The sequence below is a fragment of the Trypanosoma theileri genome (genome assembly GCF_002087225.1).
Source record: "Trypanosoma theileri isolate Edinburgh chromosome Unknown TM35_Tth_41_V1, whole genome shotgun sequence".
Taxonomy (NCBI): domain Eukaryota; phylum Euglenozoa; class Kinetoplastea; order Trypanosomatida; family Trypanosomatidae; genus Trypanosoma; species Trypanosoma theileri.
This window is the reverse complement of record NW_021639883.1, coordinates 72,254-92,477: the sequence shown is the minus strand read 5'-3', so window position 1 is coordinate 92,477 and position 20,224 is coordinate 72,254. Positions and strand designations below refer to the sequence as shown.

The window sequence follows — 20,224 nt, the reverse complement described above, 5'->3', positions numbered from 1 at the left end:
TGTGTGTGTGTGTTTTGTCTGTGTTGGTGGTGTAGTCAACTGCTACTGCTGTTACTGTGTGTTTTATTATGAACTGTGTTTTTTTTTCGTTCTTTTTCTTCTCTTTTCAGTTTCCCGTCACAAGCAGGTATCTGTGTGTATATAACCTCTCAAAAGGAAGGAAAGGGAAGACTTAATAGCTTCCTTCGTCTTTCTCATAATATATATTTAGATATATTTGAATTCATTGGCATATACCTAGGGTATAAAATAGGTTTCGCATTCCCACTTGTTTTTTCTACCCTTTTTCTTTTTATTTCACTCTACAGACACACACTCACACGAATTCTCTATCTTTGTGTGTGTGTGTGTTTTGTGGCCTCTCTCATTAGTGTGGTGTTTCATGCGGCGTCTCCCACACGTGACGGTATCTCTCTCATCGGAAGACAGTGAAAGCGTTCCGCTGCCGTTCTTCGCCGGTGAGTGGTCGGCGTTTGGTCTCTCGAGTATCCCGTCCATTCCCTTCTCGGAGTACTCCCACCCGCCGTACGGCGATCACTCCGTGGGCCTCTCCTCCGCCACAGGCGCCACCCCGCTCTCCCCATATCGTCCACGAGGTTCAGTACCACAAACAACACCAACTCCAACAAGAGCAGCATCAACGGCGATGAGAACAGTGACAACAGCAACGGCTGCTGCAGGCGTTGGCACGGCTGTGAACAGTCGACAACAATCCGGTGGACAGGCGGCGATTAATGATATACCGCGGCACGAGCCTACACCCAGTTCGTCGGGTGCAAGGGGTCCGGGACACGGGCGGGCACAGTCAACAAGAGAAATCGGAACTTTTCAGACAACAGAAGATGGAAATCCATCACAAACCCAAAATATCTTTCCGAATATAAGAGTAACACCTAAACCATTATTTCCAACTCATGAAGAGAAAGATAGCAAGAAAACTGTTAGAGAAACAACACAAGCAACGACTACCACTCAACATTCAGGGGAAGGTGGTGAAACTACTACCAAAAAAGGTCTTCCACTTCTATCAGATAGTGCTTCAAAAAGTATATCTGTTCATAATTCAGGAACAGTTGCAAAAGATTCAGATGGAGAAAAGGGGTCCAATGATGTGGGGAGGAATCCGTTTTTACCATTGACAAATAAACCATTACGACGCGCATCTTTATCGAGAATGCAACCTAAGCGACGCTCTGTGACTACATTTTCCACTGCCGATATGACTAATCCAGCGAAACAGGTAACCAATGACGAAAAGGTTGATATGGAGAATACGGTATCTCACCTGAAATCCTTTGGGTCTAATGTAGCATCACCGCATAGTAACGTTTTAAGTGGAAGTGAGAAATCTATTCATGGTAAAATTCTGGTGACCACTTTCGTAGAGTCTCAAGAAAATACTGCAAAGAATACAACAAATATACCTTCGTCTACTCATACCATGTTAAAGAAAGAGGTAAAATCATTAGCATCTCAGCCTATTATTGTATCAAAAGAAAATAAAAATGAAGACGTTGAACACTCTGTAAATAGAAAACCTAGCCAGAAGACGTATCCCAAAACGAATTTGCCTAAGACGTCAGTAACAATAAAAAACATGCCATCAAAGAGAAATGAAACAGTGAATGTAAACAGCTCAGCATCTAGTGGGGCTCAAAATAATTTAATTGCTCCCTATCGTTCTACTTCTTCTGAACATCTTGTAAAAGTTGTTAGTAATATTACTGACCCAGAATTATTGCTACTTATTCATGATTATGCTTCCACGTATAGTCAAGACCCTAGGTCTTCTGCAATTATGAATGCATGCGATTCAGTACTTAAAAAGATTAAAGAGAATAGCAAAAAGAACAATGATAAGGGTGAAACTATCAAAGACCAACATTTACTTGATGATGAAGATAATATTGAAGATGAATTTGATGATTATAATATTAAGAATTATCCATTTCCGGTAAATCTTTTACGAGGGAAGTATTCTTTTGCTACCCCAACAAAGCAAGGAAAAACGTCAACTGTGTTTAAAACTGGTATGCTGTATAAGATATTAACCGATAAGGGTGAATACTTTTTTTTTAATGATACTCTTCAGTATGTTATGGTGATACGTGTGCCAGTTCGCTTAGTTGGTAATGAGGTTATTAACGAGAAAGCTGTCCTCTCTCCAATGGATAATGGTGAAACAGAGATTACATTGGCAGTCTTACCAGAAGATACCATGTTTCTTATAAAAGGTATTTCTGTACTTCCACGGGTGCGAGCAAAAGGAGTATTCCCACCAGTAGATTTCATAGCTCCATCTGTAAAAGAAACCATGACAGAAGTTGCTTCTGCCATAGAAAAGGTTCGCGCAGCAATGGGAGAGTGGTCTCCTGCAAGGGATCAAAAATCTTTTTTAAGGTGTTGTATGAGTAATAACTTACCTTTTACAGATTTAGACTTTCGTCCATCTGCCTTTTCACTTTTTCGTCCTGGAATAGATATATTTAAAATTCCTCCTCTTACATGGCGAAGACCTCTTGATTACCTTCCAGTTACCGAATTAAGTCAAGTACGTTTATTTCGACAAAATATCTCTTGCCACTTGGTTCGTCAAGGTAATTTGGAAGATCATACCGTTATTGCTGGTATAGCCGCTGTAGCTATGTTTCCTGAACACGTTCGTTGGATGTTTCGACATCCAGTTACTTTTGAAGTTGGTAAACGTGAGCGTGCTGTTGGGGCATACCGAGTGACATTGTGTATTGGGGGTTGGTGGAAAACATTATTGCTAGATGACTATTTTCCAGCATCGCTAAAAGAACCATTATTTGCTCATTGTCCTCAAGATCCTCGTCGTTTGTGGGTATCATTTTTAGAAAAAGCATATGCTAAGACACTTGGATCTTATTCCGCTTTATGTACAGCTGATGCATTAGATGTTCTTACAGATTTTACAGGTTATCCATGTAGATTATTAGATGAATTATGGGCAGCATCAGTGGAAAAACCAGAAGTGTCAAAGTCTCTCTTTAACTATATTAATAGATGTGTTAAACGAGATTTTATTATTATGGTCTATACACCATCACCAAGAGCAACGACAACAAGTTCTGTTGATCTCTCTAAAAAATTATCACTAAGATATATAGGTTCTGCAGAATCTATGCCTCTTTTTTTACCTGGTCATGTTTATTTCATTACTGAAACTCTTTATTTTGACGATTTAGATTTGCGTATGGTACGTTTAAAAAATCCATGGACATGGCGATCATATGGAAAACGTTCCAACGAAAAAACTTGGAAGAAGTCAAAATGGTTTGAACAACCTGAGAATAGCAGCTCTATGGTAGGTGGATCTACTTTATTACAGACAAAGCGTGACTCTTTTTCAAGCTGTAATGATGAACAGCTTGGCACTATGTTGTTAGAGTGGTCTGAGGCATTAACTACCTTTGCAGGAGGTGGTGTTTGCTATACACTATGGGATTGGCATGACTACCGTATAAAGAACTGCTTTCGTAATGGTATTCCTGATGTTGTTTTAGAGGTAACAGTAAAGAAGAGAGTTGAAGCTTTCCTCACACTATCTCAAGAGAGTAATCTACGAAATAGTGATAATCATCGTAAAAATTCAAATAAAAATAATGATGAGGGAAACAATTATGATGCAATACTTCTTTTAGTTTCTCGATATATGACCATGACAAAGACACAATCGGTTGTATGTAAAAGTTCTAATGATTTGGAAGTGTTGAGTGGAAAATTAACGTATCATAATGTACGAGATATTTCCTTAAGATGTTTTTTTGAACCTGCATATAGCCCTTTTTATGTATTTCCACGTGTACATGAAGACTACATACGAAAAGAATCCCCATTTGTTCTTTCACTCATATGTGATACTGAGGTTGGGGGATCTGAGGTTCAGGTACGTTTCTGTCATTTTAATTCATCATGTGAAGTTTTTAAGAATATATTATCATTTAATGTAACACCTGAAATGTTTACACCTACTACGGCCTCTTATCAGAAGCGTGCAACTACGGGTGCACCCTCATTCAAGGGAAACTGTATAAAGAAATGAATATTTTCAATTGTGTGCCATTTTAATTAGAATAATAAAAGAAAGAAAAGTAGAATAAGAAAACAACTGATGTTTTTAATACATCTTTCTTTTTTAGATAAGTACCAATTTATTTGAGAAAGTCTTCCATTCGAAGAAAACAAAAAAAAAATTCTTTTTCCCTCTTTTTTTGGTTTTTTTTTTCTTGACTTTAATTTTATAAACCTTCCACAACCCTTTCTCTTAATATTATGCCCTATGTCTTTTTAGATTATCTGTTTTTGTTTTTCATTGTTTTGTTCTTGGTCTACCTTGAGCGTCCATTGTTTATTCAGAGAAAGTCATATGTATACGTATAGATTAGAACCTCATGTATTTTGTTTTTCTAGAGCGATACACCTATTTTTGTTTTTTTCGTGATATTTCATTGCTTTCTCTTTTTTTTGCCTTTTTTCTATTTCTTCTTCAACTAAACAAATATATATATATATATATATTTATTAAACGATTGAACTATTTCATTCATACTAGTAGAAATTAGGTAGAAACTGACCAAAAAGAAACTATTTTTCTCTCATTAAGATTGTAGATACATCCATTATTATTTTTACTTGAGATTATCTGTCTTTGGTGTGCATTTTTTTGAAGTGAAAAAAAAAAAGAAAAAAGAAAAATAAAATAATAATGCAGTCATTCGGCAGTGGAAGCGAGACGGCATATATGATGCCTATTCCACCCAGAACACCAGTTGATTATGATGATGAACTGCGTTCTGTGTCTGTGGCAACACCTCTTCCAGACCTTTTACCGCGAAACTTTGATGATATTAAACGTATGCGTAAGTTACGAAAAGATGCTGAGAGTGGACAAAAGTATGTTCAACCTCGTCATGATCTGCCAGCACCATATGTGAACGATGAAGAGTGTGATGAGTTTGAAGATGCCACCATTGACACCACTGTGGAGTACCTTTCACACATGAAGCGACAACAAAAGTATGAACTTGATGGACCATCAGTGGAAGGAGAAATATCTCCAATCTTTGATAATGGTATGTTGTATAAGATTGTTACAGAAGATGGTTCCTGGTATTTTTACAATGATACTGAAAAGTATGAGATGCATGTTCGTTTTCGCTTTGGATCCAAATCTGAACTTCAACCTGGTGAAAGGGTTGAAATGTTTGTGAGAAGTAATAAGGAATTGGAGGCCTCTCTCGTTGTCTATCCACATGAAACATTGCGTCTTATATCTGGTAAAGTGAATGGTTTTAAATGTATGGCCAAAGCTGTTGCATTAAGTGATAATAAAAGGAAGGATATATTTTCCAATGATAATGATGCTATTGTACAGACTTTAACTCGCATTGCTGATGACTTGGGTGTCTCTGTAAATAATCTAGAGGAAGGACAAGTCTTGCAGTATTGTGTAGAGAAGGAAATACCATATGTGGACTGTGACTTTCGCCCATGTGATGATTCTATTTACAATCCAGATGAGGATCCATACAAACTTCGTCCTCTTCCTTGGCGTCGTCCGGATGGTTATATTCCAAGTGATCAACTTGCTGAAATACGTCTCTTTCGGCGTACTATTTTACCATCGCAGGTTATTCAAGGTGATCTTGGGGACAGTTACCTTATTTCTGCAATGGCTTGTCTTGCTGAATCACCTAAACGTGTACACGATCTCTTTCGTCATCCTGTCAGTGCAGCACATGGTAAAATTGAACGATCCCTTGGGGCTTATTGGGTAACGATCAATTATAATGGTTGGTGGTGTCCAGTACTTTTGGATGATTTTCTTCCAGCATTTCATGAAGGTCCTGAATTTGCACGCTGTGCTATTGATCTACGTCGTATGTGGGTTGGACTTCTTGAAAAAGCCTATGCGAAGATTCATCATTCTTATTCCAATATTGCTAGTGGTGATCCACTTGAACCACTACAAGATTTCACTGGATTTCCTATTACCCGATTTGATCCTGATTGGGCGGATGCTGTGAATGGTGATGATGCTCTCTTTAAGCGCCTTATTATGTACAATAAGAAGGGTTTTCTCACGATGCTGTACACTCCCCGTAGTGAGACGAATCCCGCCACTGCCTCTACCTCTGCCTTGACGACTACGGAGCAGACGGAGCTTGAGGAGAAGTACAAATCCCTTGGACTTCAGCTGCACTGCGGGTATTGTGTGCTGCGGACGCAGTATGTGGAGGACCTCGATCTCTGCCTGGTGCAGCTGCGCAACCCGTGGGGGACCGGCGAGGAGTGGGACGGGGCGTGGGGGAAGCGCGACAAGCGGTGGGAGAAGTACCCGTCGGTGCGGGCCGCGTGTTTCCCCGACGGCGGCGACCCGACGGAGGCCGACCGCACCTTTTGGATGGCGTGGCCGGACGTCGTCAACACATTCGCCGGCGGCGGTGTCTGCCACGTGAGGAACGGCTGGTACGACTACCGCGTGCGGGGGGAATTCACCGACGGCCATCCCACCGTCGCGCTGGAGATCAACGTGGCCGACACCATCAACGCGTACATTGTCCTCTCGCAGGAGGACGAGCGGGATGATCCGGAGGTGGAGTACGCCGCCATGCTCATCAGCGTCTCCAAACACAATGGGAAGAATGAAAAGATGGACTGCACCAGTAATGTGGATGTCGAACAGCCAGATCGGCAGCTTAAGTTTAACTTTGCAAGAGATGTCGCCCTCCGGTACACGTTTGAACCAGAAGGAAATCCATACTTTGTCGTCCCACGGGTTCACGACTCCGGTATTTCCATGCCCTACGTTATTGGACTCCTACTCGACACCTACGTTGGTAATGGTATTAAGGTGGAGTTTAAGACAATTGATAAGAGCTGCAAACTATTCCAAAATATGCCAAGTTTTTCTGTAAAGGACATGACAAAGGATATCTCTACAGAGTACCAAATACGCAACCCACGTCAACCCACAGAGAGCATGGGGACAGAATTAAAGGATGAACGTCTACGGGAATTTGGTCTCTATGAGGAATAGAAGAAAAAAAAGAAAAGAAAACTACACCACTCTATCGATACTAAAATGGAGGAGTGAAAATAAAACCACACTGTGGAATACCATTGAAATGTGGAGAATATGAAGATGTGTGGAAAGTAAGCAGAAAATGAAGGAAAGATGAATAAAATCAAAGAGAAACAACCAAACAAGAAAAACACAAATTTCAGTACCCACGCTATCCTTCAGTTTGAACGGGATGGCTCTAAAGGATAAACGTAAGGGTGTAGAAGGTAAACTAGCAAATGAAATAACAGTAGAGTTCAATAAGTACCAAAGTAAAGAAATGTGTTCATCTCAAAATACACTTTCTTTCTATGTGCATATAAGGGCATTTGTATCTGTGTTTTTTTTTTTTTTTTGGTGGTGTAGAAATTATTTATTTTTGGATTTTTTTTTCCCAATTCTTTATTTTACTTATCTAGTATCTATGATTGTTTTACTTTTTCTTTTATCCCTGATTATATAGTGGTTTCATTGTGCTAGATTTTTTTCTTTTTTCTTTTTTTTTTGATTTGTGTATGTTTGTTTCCTTTTATTCACGTTTTTTACTCCAAACAAAAAAACAAAAAACAAAAATGACGTGTTATATTGGTTACGCTTGACTTCACAATTTATTAGTGATGTAATGGCTGTATTTATCCATATACACGTAATCTGAAAAAAAGGTTCTATATCATGAGACTATTTTGCTCATGTGTAGTGAAAAGTAAAAAAAAAAAGAAAAATAGTAATGAAAATAATAATAAAAAAGCCAAAGAATAAAAAGAATAGAAGTTTATGAAAGGGAGAGTACATATGTTGTTTTTGCACGTGTGTGCTTTCTTTTCTCTACTTCGATGCTGCAAATATGGGCCCTTTATTATTCCTTCGTTCATATTTATTCATTTTATTTTTGACGTTCCTCTCTCTCTCTTTTGTCTTTCGTTCTGTTTATATATATATATATATATATATATGTATAAACCTTTTCTCTACTTTACATCCCTTAAGTGTACAAGTGGATATAATGACGCCGCAATTGAATTAGTATACACCTTCGGAGGTATATATATATATGTTTGCCATTGAGGGTGATGGAGGTGTGGGGGTACTGAAGTTGAAAACAAAGAGACAATGAAATGAAAATAAAATAAAAAACAAGACAATTATAACACTTTATTTATATCTTTCTTTTTTTTTCACATTGTTTATGTTTTCTCTACTGTGTCGTTTTTTTTTTATTTGTATTCGTTCTCTGCGTGTGTGTGTGTGTGTGTATTTATTTCACTTGTAAGCGATGTCCACTAAATACGTATTCATATTGCTTCAAAGTGTTTAGATTACTTTTCGCAGATGACTCACGTGTGTTTGTCGTCATCGACTTTGTTGTCAAGTGAAGAAGTACCACTAATCCAAATGGTAAACAATTACTCATTAAACAAAACAAGAAAAAAAAAACAGGAAGAAGGATGAAGGAAACTTAATGATTTAGAGTTAAAACTGAATACCATTTATTTTCTTCTGATAACCAGAACTCCACGTTCTTCCTTTGAGATGATTTAGGTTTATTGTTTATCAATGGGAGTTTATTTTTGCTGGTTACCCGTTTCTAACGGTGTTCCAGTTTTTTTTTTTTTGTTTTTTTTGTTTCTTTTTTTCTTTGGTTTAGTTTTCATTTAGTGAGCAGCACTCATCTCTGCGGTAATAATATTTCTCTTGTTATGTCTTTATAGAAGACTGCATATGAACATATATTGGTATACTTTCTGTATACTTTATATACACATATACAGAAGGAGTTATGTTCATTTAAAGTTTATATAATTGGCATTTGTTTTTATTATCATTTCTTCCATCTTTCTTCTCTTTTTTTTTGTTAACCACAGTTAGACGTGTGTTCACCCATACACATATAATAAGGAGATAGATAGAAACCTTTTGACTAGGTTTATAAATATATATATATATATATATATATATATATATATATATGATTACGTATAAAAGTCAATGCGGCGAAAACAGGTCTCTCTAAGAGAAGCATCCCCTCTACAATCTCAAGATAATGTGAAGGATGAGGAGAATCACACATTAGATACAACAGTGAATACATCTACGTATCGTGATAGACTATTAGCCTTCTACAAATATTATGATGAGTCCAAATTGGCAAATGTTGATTCACTGCTGGAGAAGTATGCAGGGAAGGAAGTCCAATTACTTCAAGCTATGGTAGATAAATACGGCCCTGAGCCTCAACCATTAGTTACCAAATCTTCTTCTTCTTCTTTGTCTACATCTAAACCTTTGCAAAATACTTCCAAAGTAACTTCAGTCAGCCGTAATGATTATCATGAAGAGTTACTAAAGTTATTAAAGCAGTACGACCCGTCTAAAGTTGCAATGATAGATCGTCTTCTTGAAAAATACAAAGGAAAAGAAACTTTACTCATTAAGACACTTAAAAAGAAATACAGTGAATATATTCATCATCCTGTAGTAAATGAACCTCCTTCTCATATCTCTATAGATAATGAGGAGAATAATTATGAAAAGCGTTTATCTTCTTTTTTTAGCGTATATGAACCTGAGAAAGTCCCACACATTAAACGTATACTTCGCAGGTATGCAGGAAAAGAAGAAAAGATGATGGCAGCTCTTGTTAGACGTTATGGTCCTGAGCCTTTAGTTCCCTCTGCTGTTTCTCTTTCCAATAATGAAAATGGTGAAAATAATAATAATAATAATAATAATAATAATAATAATAATAATAATAATAATAATATTCAAGAGGACCTAGTACAGTCAATAACGGTAGATTTATCTACTCCATCTCGTGATGCTACTCCTGCTTCCCTTATCTCTACAACTACGGAAACAAAAGAAGAAAACACGTTTCCACCAACAGAGATGAAAGATTGGATGTACACATCAGCAAAAGATTTTATTTCATACTTTTACGCCGAGTGGAATCTTTCACAAGAGCAGCAGTTGGACGCATCTCGCAGACTAAAGGCATTCTTTCACTCTAATGCTAAATACCCTTTCTTTGTAACAGAGAAGACAGTGAAAAATTCTTCTTCTTCTCCTAATAATGATACTACTACTACTACTAATAATAATAATGATACTAGTAATGATAATAGTAAAGATATTAGTAATGATATTGCTGTCTCGCGTGAGAATATTCAAGATCCTCTCACATCTGCTGTAGTTGAAGTACCGCGGGAGTTGCTGCTATTATGGCGTCAGGAAAAACTCACAGAGGCGGAGCGTCTCACGTGGATGCAGCGGAAGCCTATTAACACAAGTATGAAGAAATAAAATAAGATGGCAAATATATATTATTTTTTGAGTTTACTTCTTTGGTGAGTCAATAAAAGCAAAGTATACAAAAACAAATAAGTAGGTATATTTTTTGCTTTATTTATTGAATTGTTTTTTTTTGTTCGTTTCTTTCTGTTGATCCCGCTCCCTCTCCCTTTCTCTTTCTCTTTCTCTTCCTATACTATTACTGTGTATAACCAACAGACATTTTATCACCTTGTGTTCATTTCTTTTCCTTTTTTTTTTTGCAAAGTATAGATAGACGTAAGTAACGAAAAGTTAACGTTTTTTATTTATATACTTATTTTTTACCAAGAGAGACATATGGGAGGTTCATCATCAAAGAACAAGGCAGAAAATACTGCAAAGCCGAAAGATAATAAAACTCCTTCCAATACTCCTGCTAACCCTCCTGTTGCTAAGCGTCCTAAAAAAGAAAAAGTTGCCCAACAAGAAGAAAAAGAAGAAAAAGAAAAAGAAGATGTGGAATTCAAGAAGCGTCTGGAACGTTTTTACGGGTACTACAATCCTACGAAGGTGAGTACAGTGCCAACCATTCTCTCCAAGTGGACGAAAAGTAAAGAAGAACTCATTGAGGAGTTGGTGAAACGTTATGGACCTGAGCCACTTGATAGTAATGATCCTGCAGCAATAACACCATGTGATCATCATACCTCTGCTGAAAGGAGTGGTTTAAATGAAAAATCTCCTGAGGAAATAAATCCAACAATAGAGGCTGTAAACACTGAAACTACTATTCCTTCTTCTTCTTCTGCTGCTGCTGCTGCTGTATATGAAAATGAGAATAATACTATCAATACAACTGCAGAGAATGTGAGGCTGCATTCCTTCAGACGACGGTTAAGTGGTTTTCTTGGAGTTCGTGCCCCGCATCAACTACACACACTGGAAGAGTGTCTGCAGAAGTATGTAGGGAAGGAAGAGGAACTTTTTGACTTTTTGCGGGAGGCCTACGGTGTGGATCCAAGCGAAGATGAGATATGGGCCTATTTTATTCGCCGGCTTGAGGGTTTATACAATTCTTATGCCCCAGAGAAGGTGTCTTCTGCGGAGAGTGAACTCGCTGATCACTACGGTGAGGAAGATGAGTTTCTGCAGTTGATAGCCAACACACTTGGGCCAGATCCTATGCTCGAGTTGCCCGCACACAACACAAACTCTCAACTCTTTGAATACAACAATGCGGAAGTATCCGAACAACAAAAACAACAAGAAGAAAAAGAGGAAAAGAAACAATATGAGATTAAAGAGGGGAAGGATGAATCGGGAATAGATGTCCAGCATCCATTGCCATTACAGGATGAAGTGAAGAGTAACTCTGTACAAGACACTGTTAATCGCGATGGTGAGAATTCCACAGTTAATGCAGAGTGTCTGGTCCATCATGAGAAAGAAGAGGAAGAAGAAGAAAAAGAGAAAAAAGGAAATGTTACAGAAGAAGTAACTAATATGGCCTATGAAGTGCCGTTAAATTCTTTTTTGGAATCATCAAATTCAGCAAAAGATGAAGCTGAAAAGTATCGTCGTATTGTAGAAGATCAGCAGAAGGAATTAGCAGAACTAAATGAAGAAGTTCAACGACTTCGAAATCTATTGAAAGAAGCAGTCGTGGATGTATTAGATCCCTCTCAGCATTTGTCTACAGAAAGGGGACAAAGTTATTCTGACCCATCTTTTTCTATATATAAATCACCCAATCAAGTGGAACACGATCTACAGAAAAAGAAGAATAAGAATAAGAATAAGAGGATGAACTTTATTATGTTGCCAGAAAAACAGTCCTCACAGCTTGTATTTTCTATTCCCCGTACACAGAGTAAGAATACTATGGATAATCTGTTACCACCTCCACCATTATCTCAGGATTTACGTGAGGTTTCTCCAATAATAAAGAGACCTTCCATGTTAAAAGAAGTCTCATTATTTGTTTCACGTCGGTCTTTATTGTCTCCATCAGTCTCCTCAACGAAGCGGGTGAGAACACTTGCTGAAATGCGTTTGGAATATGAACAAGAGTTGGAGGCCATTCGCGCAGCAGAGAGATTATTAGACCCTTACAATATGTCTCATTTTGGAATTACATCTCCAGTAGGAACTAGAGTATAGTAACCAAATGGAGCATCCTATCGAACTTTGTTGTAATACCATCGTCAGTGAAATTCCACACCAACAACCAAAGAACTGTAAAAAAAGAAAAAGAAAGTTCTGTGTATTTCTTTATGTACGCGTGTGTGTGTGTGTTTTTTTTTTAATTATTATTTATTCTATGCCTATAATACTCTTTATGATGTCTAAAAGAAACATGCCATACATAGATGGTGATGTTCAAACACTATTTGTTTTCTTTCTTTTTTTCCATTTATAGCTATTATTATTTTATCAAGGAACCTGTTCAATGTCTACTTTTTCTCTTTTTTTTCACTTTGTTTTTATTTATCTTCTAAAATACTATGAGTATTTCATCTTTGGATTTTATTTCATTAACATTTCTTTTTTTCCCTTTTTGTACTAATATTACTCTCTTCTTTTTCTTTTTCTTCTTCTATTCTCCTATATATATACATATATTGGTAATAGTTTCTTTTTCGCTGCAGATATATAAAATACCAGTATATCTCTCTCAACTACAATGACGAATAACCCTAATATTGCCATGATTGACAATCCAGAGGATGACGGCGTTGAACTCATGGAAGAGATTGATCAGGTTGAAGTACTCAGAAAGGAACCCATTGATATTTCAAAGTCACGCATTCAAATCCTTGATGAGGAAAGAGCAGAACGAGTCGCAAAACGTCGTCAACCAAGTAATCCCATTAAAAAAGCACTTCATCGTATTATTCCTTATGGTGGGATTGTATCATCTGGGTTTAATCTTGCCAGTTCATCCCTTGGTGCCGGTATAATAGCCTTACCCTATGCATTTAATACTTCTGGATTGGTAATGGCTATTATTTACCTTGTGGTAATTGGTCTTTTGACGGTTTATTCTTTTACCCTCCTTGCCATTGCCGGTAAACGTACTGGATTACGCAACTATGAACAAGTTACCCAAGCAATACTTGGTCGTTTTGCTGGATATCTCTTGGCATTCCTGCTTTGGCTTCTTAGCTTTGGTGCGGAAATCTCATACGTTATATCTCTTGGGGATCTTATTGCTGCTTTTGTAAGGAACTCCGATGCCCCTGATTACTGGAAATCTACATCTGGTATTCGTGTACTGAGTACCTGTGTCTGGGCTGTGGGTATGCTACCTCTCTGTCTCCCTAAAGAGATTAACTCACTACGGCATTTATCTTTCGTTGCGGTATTTTTCATTGTATTTTTTGTCATTTGCATTGTGGTTCATTGCGCTCGTTTCGGTTTTGTCAATGGTTTACGGAAAGACTTGGTGTACTTTCAGACTGGAAATCCAGCAATAGAAGGACTTTCTATATTTATTTTTGCCTTTATTTGTCAGCTAAATTGCTATGAAGTCTATGAAGAAATGTACAAACCTGGTGTAAGAAGACTGACGAAGAGTGCCGGAGTTGGTGTGTTTCTCTGTTTCATTCTATACTTCAGCGCTGGACTATTTGGCTATTTGGACTTTGGACCAGCCGTTACGGGATCTGTACTGAAGCAATATAATCCAATTGAAGATAAAATGATGGCTGTGGCTTATGCTGGTATTATACTAAAGCTCTGTGTTGGATATGGTTTACATATGATTCCTGTACGAGATGCTGTTTACCATGTATGCCGTATTGATGTGAAAACGATTGCATGGTGGAAAAATGCGATGATTTGTGGTTTTATGGCTGGATGTTCACTTGTGGCCGGTTTTTTCATTCCTAATGTGAATGTTGTTTTTGGACTTGTTGGTGGCCTTTCCGGTGGATTTATTGGCTTTATTTTTCCATCATTGCTGTTCATGTACACTGGCAACTGGTCACTGCAGTCTGTTGGCTTCTTTCACTACTTTGCCACTTACTTCTTGTTAATTGTTGGAGTCATTGCTGTCGTTTTCGGCACAGCGGCTTCCGTCTATGGTGAAGTACAGAGACACTAAATGTTCCATTCCCTTTTTCTTTTTGTTTTTATAACTTATATCAATTTATATTAATATGATTACTTCCGCTTCCTCATGAATATCTTCTGCTGTTTTGTTGTAGAACTTTTTTTTTACAGCTTCAAATGTTATTTTCTTTTCTTTTTTTTTTTTACTTCATTGTTGAGGGTATCTATTTTGGTTCAATACTTTTTGTATTGTTCCTTATGGTGAGGCTCGTTTTTTTGTGAACAGTAAATAATTCGTGGTGCTGATTATTGTATTTCACGTACCTTCACAATGAATGTCTTTTTTTCTCATTTTTTTTCTTTTGTTTTTCAATTCTGATTTTTTTTTTGTATTGCTGATTTCAGTGCTCCCTCGTGGGCTTTGGTGAATCGTGCAATTTTAATGTCTTTTTTTTGGTGGGACTATTAAGCCATTCACTCATTTTTAATGAGCGTATCTTTTTTTCCCCTTTTTACTACTATTATTATCAAGAATGATAATTTTTTCTTGTAATTAGCTGATTGCTTTGTCTCTTTTATTATTTTATTTCCATATACCTTTATAAACTGTTTAGTTTCCTTGTTGGAATCTCTAATTATTCCCATCTCTTTCTGTATTTGATCTCTTTTTCTTATAACGGTCCATAGCTATAGATATACTGATGTAGAGTATCAAAAAAAGGCATTTAATTTCCTATAAACTAAGGTACCCTATTGGAGATAATAGTAGTTTATAGATGGATGGATGGATACACACACATACGTACACATACACATATACTTACTTACCTAGGTATTGAATACAGAACATGGCAGCAGGTGTTTTCTTGAATAAGTTTGGATGAGTCCCACTGCAGTAAAATGATGTGTGATTTGGCATACATGGAAGAATTCTGTAATATAACTATTTCTTTGTTAATTATACGCTCCTCAGAGAGGGAGAGAGAGACACGTATTATTTTATACTATGCCTTGTATTTCTTCAACTGTGATAAAATATCACTTTCTCTCTAATTGTTCTTCAGTAATTCAATTATGGACATGGTTTGTTTATTTTCTTTGTCAATTGAAATCTCTTTTATGCTTCTCTTATTTGTTACTCCTTTCTTTCTCTCTCTGTCTCTGTCTCTCATGATATTCTTCTCTCTTTTTACATGATTCCTGTGTAGATTTTCTGCGAAACACACGCACACAAACACACACTAAGCAACGTAACTTCTCTAAAATGAACAGAAATCAACCAGTTGAAGACGAAATGGTGTACGGTGAATATGACGTTGATGAGGAACTTTCGGAAGATCTTCAAGACTATGATGAATGCACAAAGGAACCCGTTGATTTGGCCAAACTCCGTATTGCCCAACTGGATGAAGAAAGAGCCGAGCGAGTTGCGAAACGTCGTCAACCAAGTAATCCCATTAAAAGGGCACTTCATCGTATTATTCCTTATGGTGGGATTGTATCATCTGGGTTTAATCTTGCCAGTTCATCCCTTGGCTCTGGTATAATAGCCTTACCCTATGCATTTAATACTTCTGGATTGGCAATGGCTATTATTTACCTTGTCATGGTTGGTCTGTTGACGATTTATTCCTTCCGTATGATGGGCATTGCCGGTAAACGTACTGGATTACGCAACTATGAACAAGTTACGGCGATGATTCTTGGTCGCTTTGCTGGATACTTTCTTGCCTTTGTGATGCTTTTACTAAGCTTTGGTGCGGAAGTATCGTATGTTATCTCTATGGGGGATCTCATTGGTGCTTTTGTTAACAACTCGGATGCTCCTGCGTACTTAAAAACTACATCTGGACGACGAGTTCTCACTGCAGCTGTATGGCTTGTGGCTATGCTGCCACCGTGTCTTCCTAAAGAAGTGAACTCACTACGGCATTTGTCTGTTATTGCAGTACTATGCATTGTTTTCTTTGTTATTTGTATGGTGATTCACTCAGCACGTAATGGCCTGGCTCATGGTCCACGGAAAGATCTGGTGTACTTTCAAACTGGAAATGCAGGGATTGAAGGACTTTCTATATTCACTTTTGCCTTTATTTCTCAAATGAATTGCTATGAAGTCTATGAAGAAATGTACAAACCGGGTGTAAACCGATTAACAAAGAGTGCGGCAGTTGGTGTGTTTCTTGGTTTCTGTCTATACTTCAGCGCTGGACTATTTGGCTATTTGGACTTTGGACCAGCCGTTACGGGATCTGTACTGAAGCAATATAATCCAATTGAAGATAAAATGATGGCTGTGGCTTATGCTGGCATTATATGGAAACTCTGTGTTGGATATGGTTTACATATGATTCCCGTACGAGATGCTGTCTATCACTTTCTCCACATTGACGTTAAAAAACTTGCATGGTGGAAGAATGCGATGATTTGTACCTTCATGGCTACCTGTTCACTTGTGGCCGGTTTTTTCATTCCTAATGTGAATGTTGTGTTTGGACTGGTCGGTGGATTCTGTGGTGGTTTTATGGCCTTTATCATTCCAGCATTACTATACATGTACAGTGGGCATTGGTCACTGCAGTCTGTTGGTTTCTTTAACTACTTTGCCACTTACTTCTTGTTAATTGTTGGAGTGATTGCTGTCGTGTTCGGTACAGCCGCAGCCGTCTATGGTGAAGTACAGAGACACTAAATACGATTACTTTTGTTTTTTTCTGAGTTATTATTATTACTATTTTTCCTACTCTGTGTGTGTTTCCCTTCTGTATGTTACCTCTCTCTTTTTTTGTGTGTTGATTGTCTAACTGTTTTATTTGTCTGGTAAAATTCTATGTGTGATTATTATCACTTTACTTCTTCTATTTTTTCCCCTGATATATATTTTTCTCTTTTGCAGAGTTGAAGTTTTTGCAATGGTCAGATTAATTCCATTTTCGCTGACATTGTTTTTTTTTTTTTACTTCTTCTCTGGGGGAGTTCTTTTTTCTGTTTTCTTTTTGATTTTCCTTTCAAATCTTGTAACCGGTTGTTGTATTGTCTTCGGTACAGACTTAAGCTTTTTTTTTCTAGTTGATTTCTATTACTATTGATTTCATTTCCCCATTCTCTCATTTTTTTATGAACTTTTTGTTTGTTGTATTATTTTTTTTTGTTGTTTTGGGTCTTTATATCATTGTATCTCCTGCGCTAATGATAAGATTGGTGTTTGTTGATCATTATGAGCAAGAATACTTTTTTTAGGTAATGTTTTTTTTAAATATTATGTTTCTTCTGTTTTCTATTATTTCTTTATTGTCGGAAGTGTTGTACTTGAGAGAGTTTCTTTTCTTTTTTTTGTGTCTTTTTGTTTCCCTTCTGCTCTTTGCTGATTATTGTAATGTGACTCATGCACCTTCTTTCCTTCTTTTTATATTTTCATAGGAAAGTTTAATAGTCTATTTAATTAGCACAAGAGGGAGATATGAAATAGAGAGCACGATACTTATATGGATTACATACATGGACAATGCGCTCAAATATATATATATATATATATATTGATAGATAACTGTTTCTTCTGTAGTTATCTGGTTCTTAAGTTCAAGGAATTCTATATACGTCTCTTTTCTTGAAGAGATATTTATTCCCTTTGTACGCAAGTTTCCTTGTAGAAAACCATTGGCCTTTAACCAAATGTATAATGGGTAATATACTTTACCACATACTTTATTTATCTATTTCTTCATGGGGACATTTTATGAACTGATGGTTTCTTTTCTCCTTTCTTTAAATTGGCATATGACTTATTTTGCAATGTACTCTTTTGGTTTCTTATTTATTCTTTCTTTTATTTGTTGGTATCCTTTTAATTTCTATTCTTGACTTTAATTTCCCTTTTTCTTATTACACGATGTACTGTATTGCCTTGATACTCTTTGTCAATACATATATACATATTCCTTCTGTGAACACTTGTTTCCTTTTCTTTTCACACGATAAGTAATAATAAAAAAAAGGTGAAATGACTGTCCTCCCTGCAGATGAGTTATCCCTATCACCACCACAACAACAACAACAGCAAGAAGAACAACAACAACAGAGGAATGAGCCTATCGTGAGTGGTATGATAGACACAGTGACAAACAGCACCAATGATGGATCATCTCTCTGTGAAAAGGAGATGTGCCTCGCGCAGAGACGTATTATGCAACTTGATAAAGAGCGTGAAGAGCGAGTGGCCCGGCGACGTAATCCAGATAATATATTCCTTAAAGCCATTCAATACGTAATGCCCTATGGTGGTATTCTCTCATCTTCTTTTAACTTGGCGAGTTCTACACTTGGTGCTGGTATTGTGGCCCTTCCCGCTGCCTTTCAAATGTCTGGTATTGGGATGAGTACAGTCTATCTTGTGGTGGTGGCTATCATGGTCGTCTACTCATTTGTGCTGCTCACTAAAGTTGGCGAACGGACGGGGCTGCGGAGTTATGAGAAAATCACACGATTGCTGTTGGGACGTGGGGCCGATTACGTGTTGGCTGTTCTCATGTGGCTACTGTGCTTTGGCGGGGATGTCTCGTATGTTATTTCCATGCTGAGAGTCATACGGGGATTTCTTAATAATGCCGAAAGTACACCAGAGTTTTTAAAAACACTTGCTGGTAATCGATTAATTACAAGTGCGGTCTGGCTTGTAGTGATGTTGCCTTTATGCTTGCCAAAGGAAATTAATTCATTAAGGTTTGTATCCACTATTGCCGTGATGTTTATTGTCTTTTTTGTTTTCTGTATTATTCTACACACCGCACAAAATGGTTTTACACACGGTGTACGTGATGATCTCGTATACTTTCAGCATGGAAATTTGGCTATTCAAGGTCTTTCTGTGTACATGTTTGCTTACGTCAATCAAGTGAATTGCTTTGAGGTCTATGAAGAATTATATAAACCATCTGTTAAGCGTATGACGTTAAGTGCACTTTTGGGTACAATACTTTGCTTTGTATTGTACTTTTTGGCTGGTTTATTTGGTTATCTTGAATATGGACCCACTGTGACAGACTCTATTCTGGATATGTACAATCCCATTGAAGATAAAATGATGGGTGTGGCCTATGCAGGAATTATACTAAAACTATGCGTTGGATACGGACTTCATATGATTCCCTGCCGTGATGCTTTATACCATATTATAGGTATAGATGTGAAAACAATTGCCTGGTGGAAGAATTCACTCATATGTGGTACACTGGCCCTTGCATCTTTACTTGCTGGTCTCTTTATTCCACGCATCACTACTGTATTTGGACTGTTGGGATCACTCTGTGGTGGATCTATTGGTTATGTGTTTCCCGCGCTGATGTTTATGTACAGTGGTAATTTTAATGTGCAGTCCGTTGGCTGGGGACATTTCATAGGGACATACGTGCTGCTCTTCTTTGGTATCATTGCTATTGTCTTTGGTACTGGTGCTTCCATATATGGAGAAGTCTTGAACAGCATGTAAGGGAGGATATATATATATATATATATGTGTGTATATAATAAGTATCATAATGCTTTCAGTCTTCACCTTTACTTGATATTGAAGAATAATAAAAAAAAACAGCTATATCTTCAAGTCATTGCCTATTAAGCAATTTTTTTTCTTCACTTTCTTTTTTTTTTCCTCTACCTTTCTCAGAGAATACTTTGTTGTGGTATGTATATAAATATACATATATATACATATATATACATACATTTCTATGTATTCTTTGATAATATCTTTTTTATATGTCTTTTTTTTTATAACAAAATAAGTTATATTTCTGTGCTTCCCATCTGTTATAAGTT

At 37.1% G+C, this 20,224-nt stretch overlaps 7 protein-coding genes across 7 annotated transcripts; all 7 read left to right on the top strand.

Moving 5' to 3' along the window:
* Positions 1-382: 382 nt before the first annotated feature.
* Positions 383-4,066, top strand: TM35_000411340 (putative calpain-like cysteine peptidase; the record flags this gene model as incomplete). Its single annotated transcript, XM_029029842.1, has 1 exon — positions 383-4,066. The coding sequence occupies one exon, from the start codon at positions 383-385 to the stop codon at positions 4,064-4,066; it is 3,684 nt and encodes a 1,227-aa protein (XP_028878830.1).
* Positions 4,067-4,729: 663 nt separating this feature from the next.
* On the top strand, positions 4,730-7,063 carry TM35_000411330 (calpain-like cysteine peptidase; the record flags this gene model as incomplete). The annotated part of the gene is made up of 1 exon (XM_029029841.1): positions 4,730-7,063. One exon carries the CDS (start codon positions 4,730-4,732, stop codon positions 7,061-7,063), a length of 2,334 nt encoding a protein of 777 aa, XP_028878829.1.
* Positions 7,064-9,073: 2,010 nt separating this feature from the next.
* Positions 9,074-10,387, top strand: TM35_000411320 (uncharacterized protein; the record flags this gene model as incomplete). The annotated part of the gene is made up of 1 exon (XM_029029840.1): positions 9,074-10,387. One exon carries the CDS (start codon positions 9,074-9,076, stop codon positions 10,385-10,387), a length of 1,314 nt encoding a protein of 437 aa, XP_028878828.1.
* Positions 10,388-10,714: 327 nt separating this feature from the next.
* On the top strand, positions 10,715-12,517 carry TM35_000411310 (uncharacterized protein; the record flags this gene model as incomplete). Its single annotated transcript, XM_029029839.1, has 1 exon — positions 10,715-12,517. The coding sequence occupies one exon, from the start codon at positions 10,715-10,717 to the stop codon at positions 12,515-12,517; it is 1,803 nt and encodes a 600-aa protein (XP_028878827.1).
* A 523-nt stretch (positions 12,518-13,040) lies between these two features.
* TM35_000411300 (amino acid permease) lies at positions 13,041-14,462 on the top strand (the record flags this gene model as incomplete). Its single annotated transcript, XM_029029838.1, has 1 exon — positions 13,041-14,462. One exon carries the CDS (start codon positions 13,041-13,043, stop codon positions 14,460-14,462), a length of 1,422 nt encoding a protein of 473 aa, XP_028878826.1.
* A 1,212-nt stretch (positions 14,463-15,674) lies between these two features.
* On the top strand, positions 15,675-17,102 carry TM35_000411290 (amino acid permease; the record flags this gene model as incomplete). Its single annotated transcript, XM_029029837.1, has 1 exon — positions 15,675-17,102. The coding sequence occupies one exon, from the start codon at positions 15,675-15,677 to the stop codon at positions 17,100-17,102; it is 1,428 nt and encodes a 475-aa protein (XP_028878825.1).
* A 1,308-nt stretch (positions 17,103-18,410) lies between these two features.
* On the top strand, positions 18,411-19,895 carry TM35_000411280 (putative amino acid transporter PAT2; the record flags this gene model as incomplete). The annotated part of the gene is made up of 1 exon (XM_029029836.1): positions 18,411-19,895. One exon carries the CDS (start codon positions 18,411-18,413, stop codon positions 19,893-19,895), a length of 1,485 nt encoding a protein of 494 aa, XP_028878824.1.
* Between the last annotated feature and the right edge of the window lie 329 nt (positions 19,896-20,224).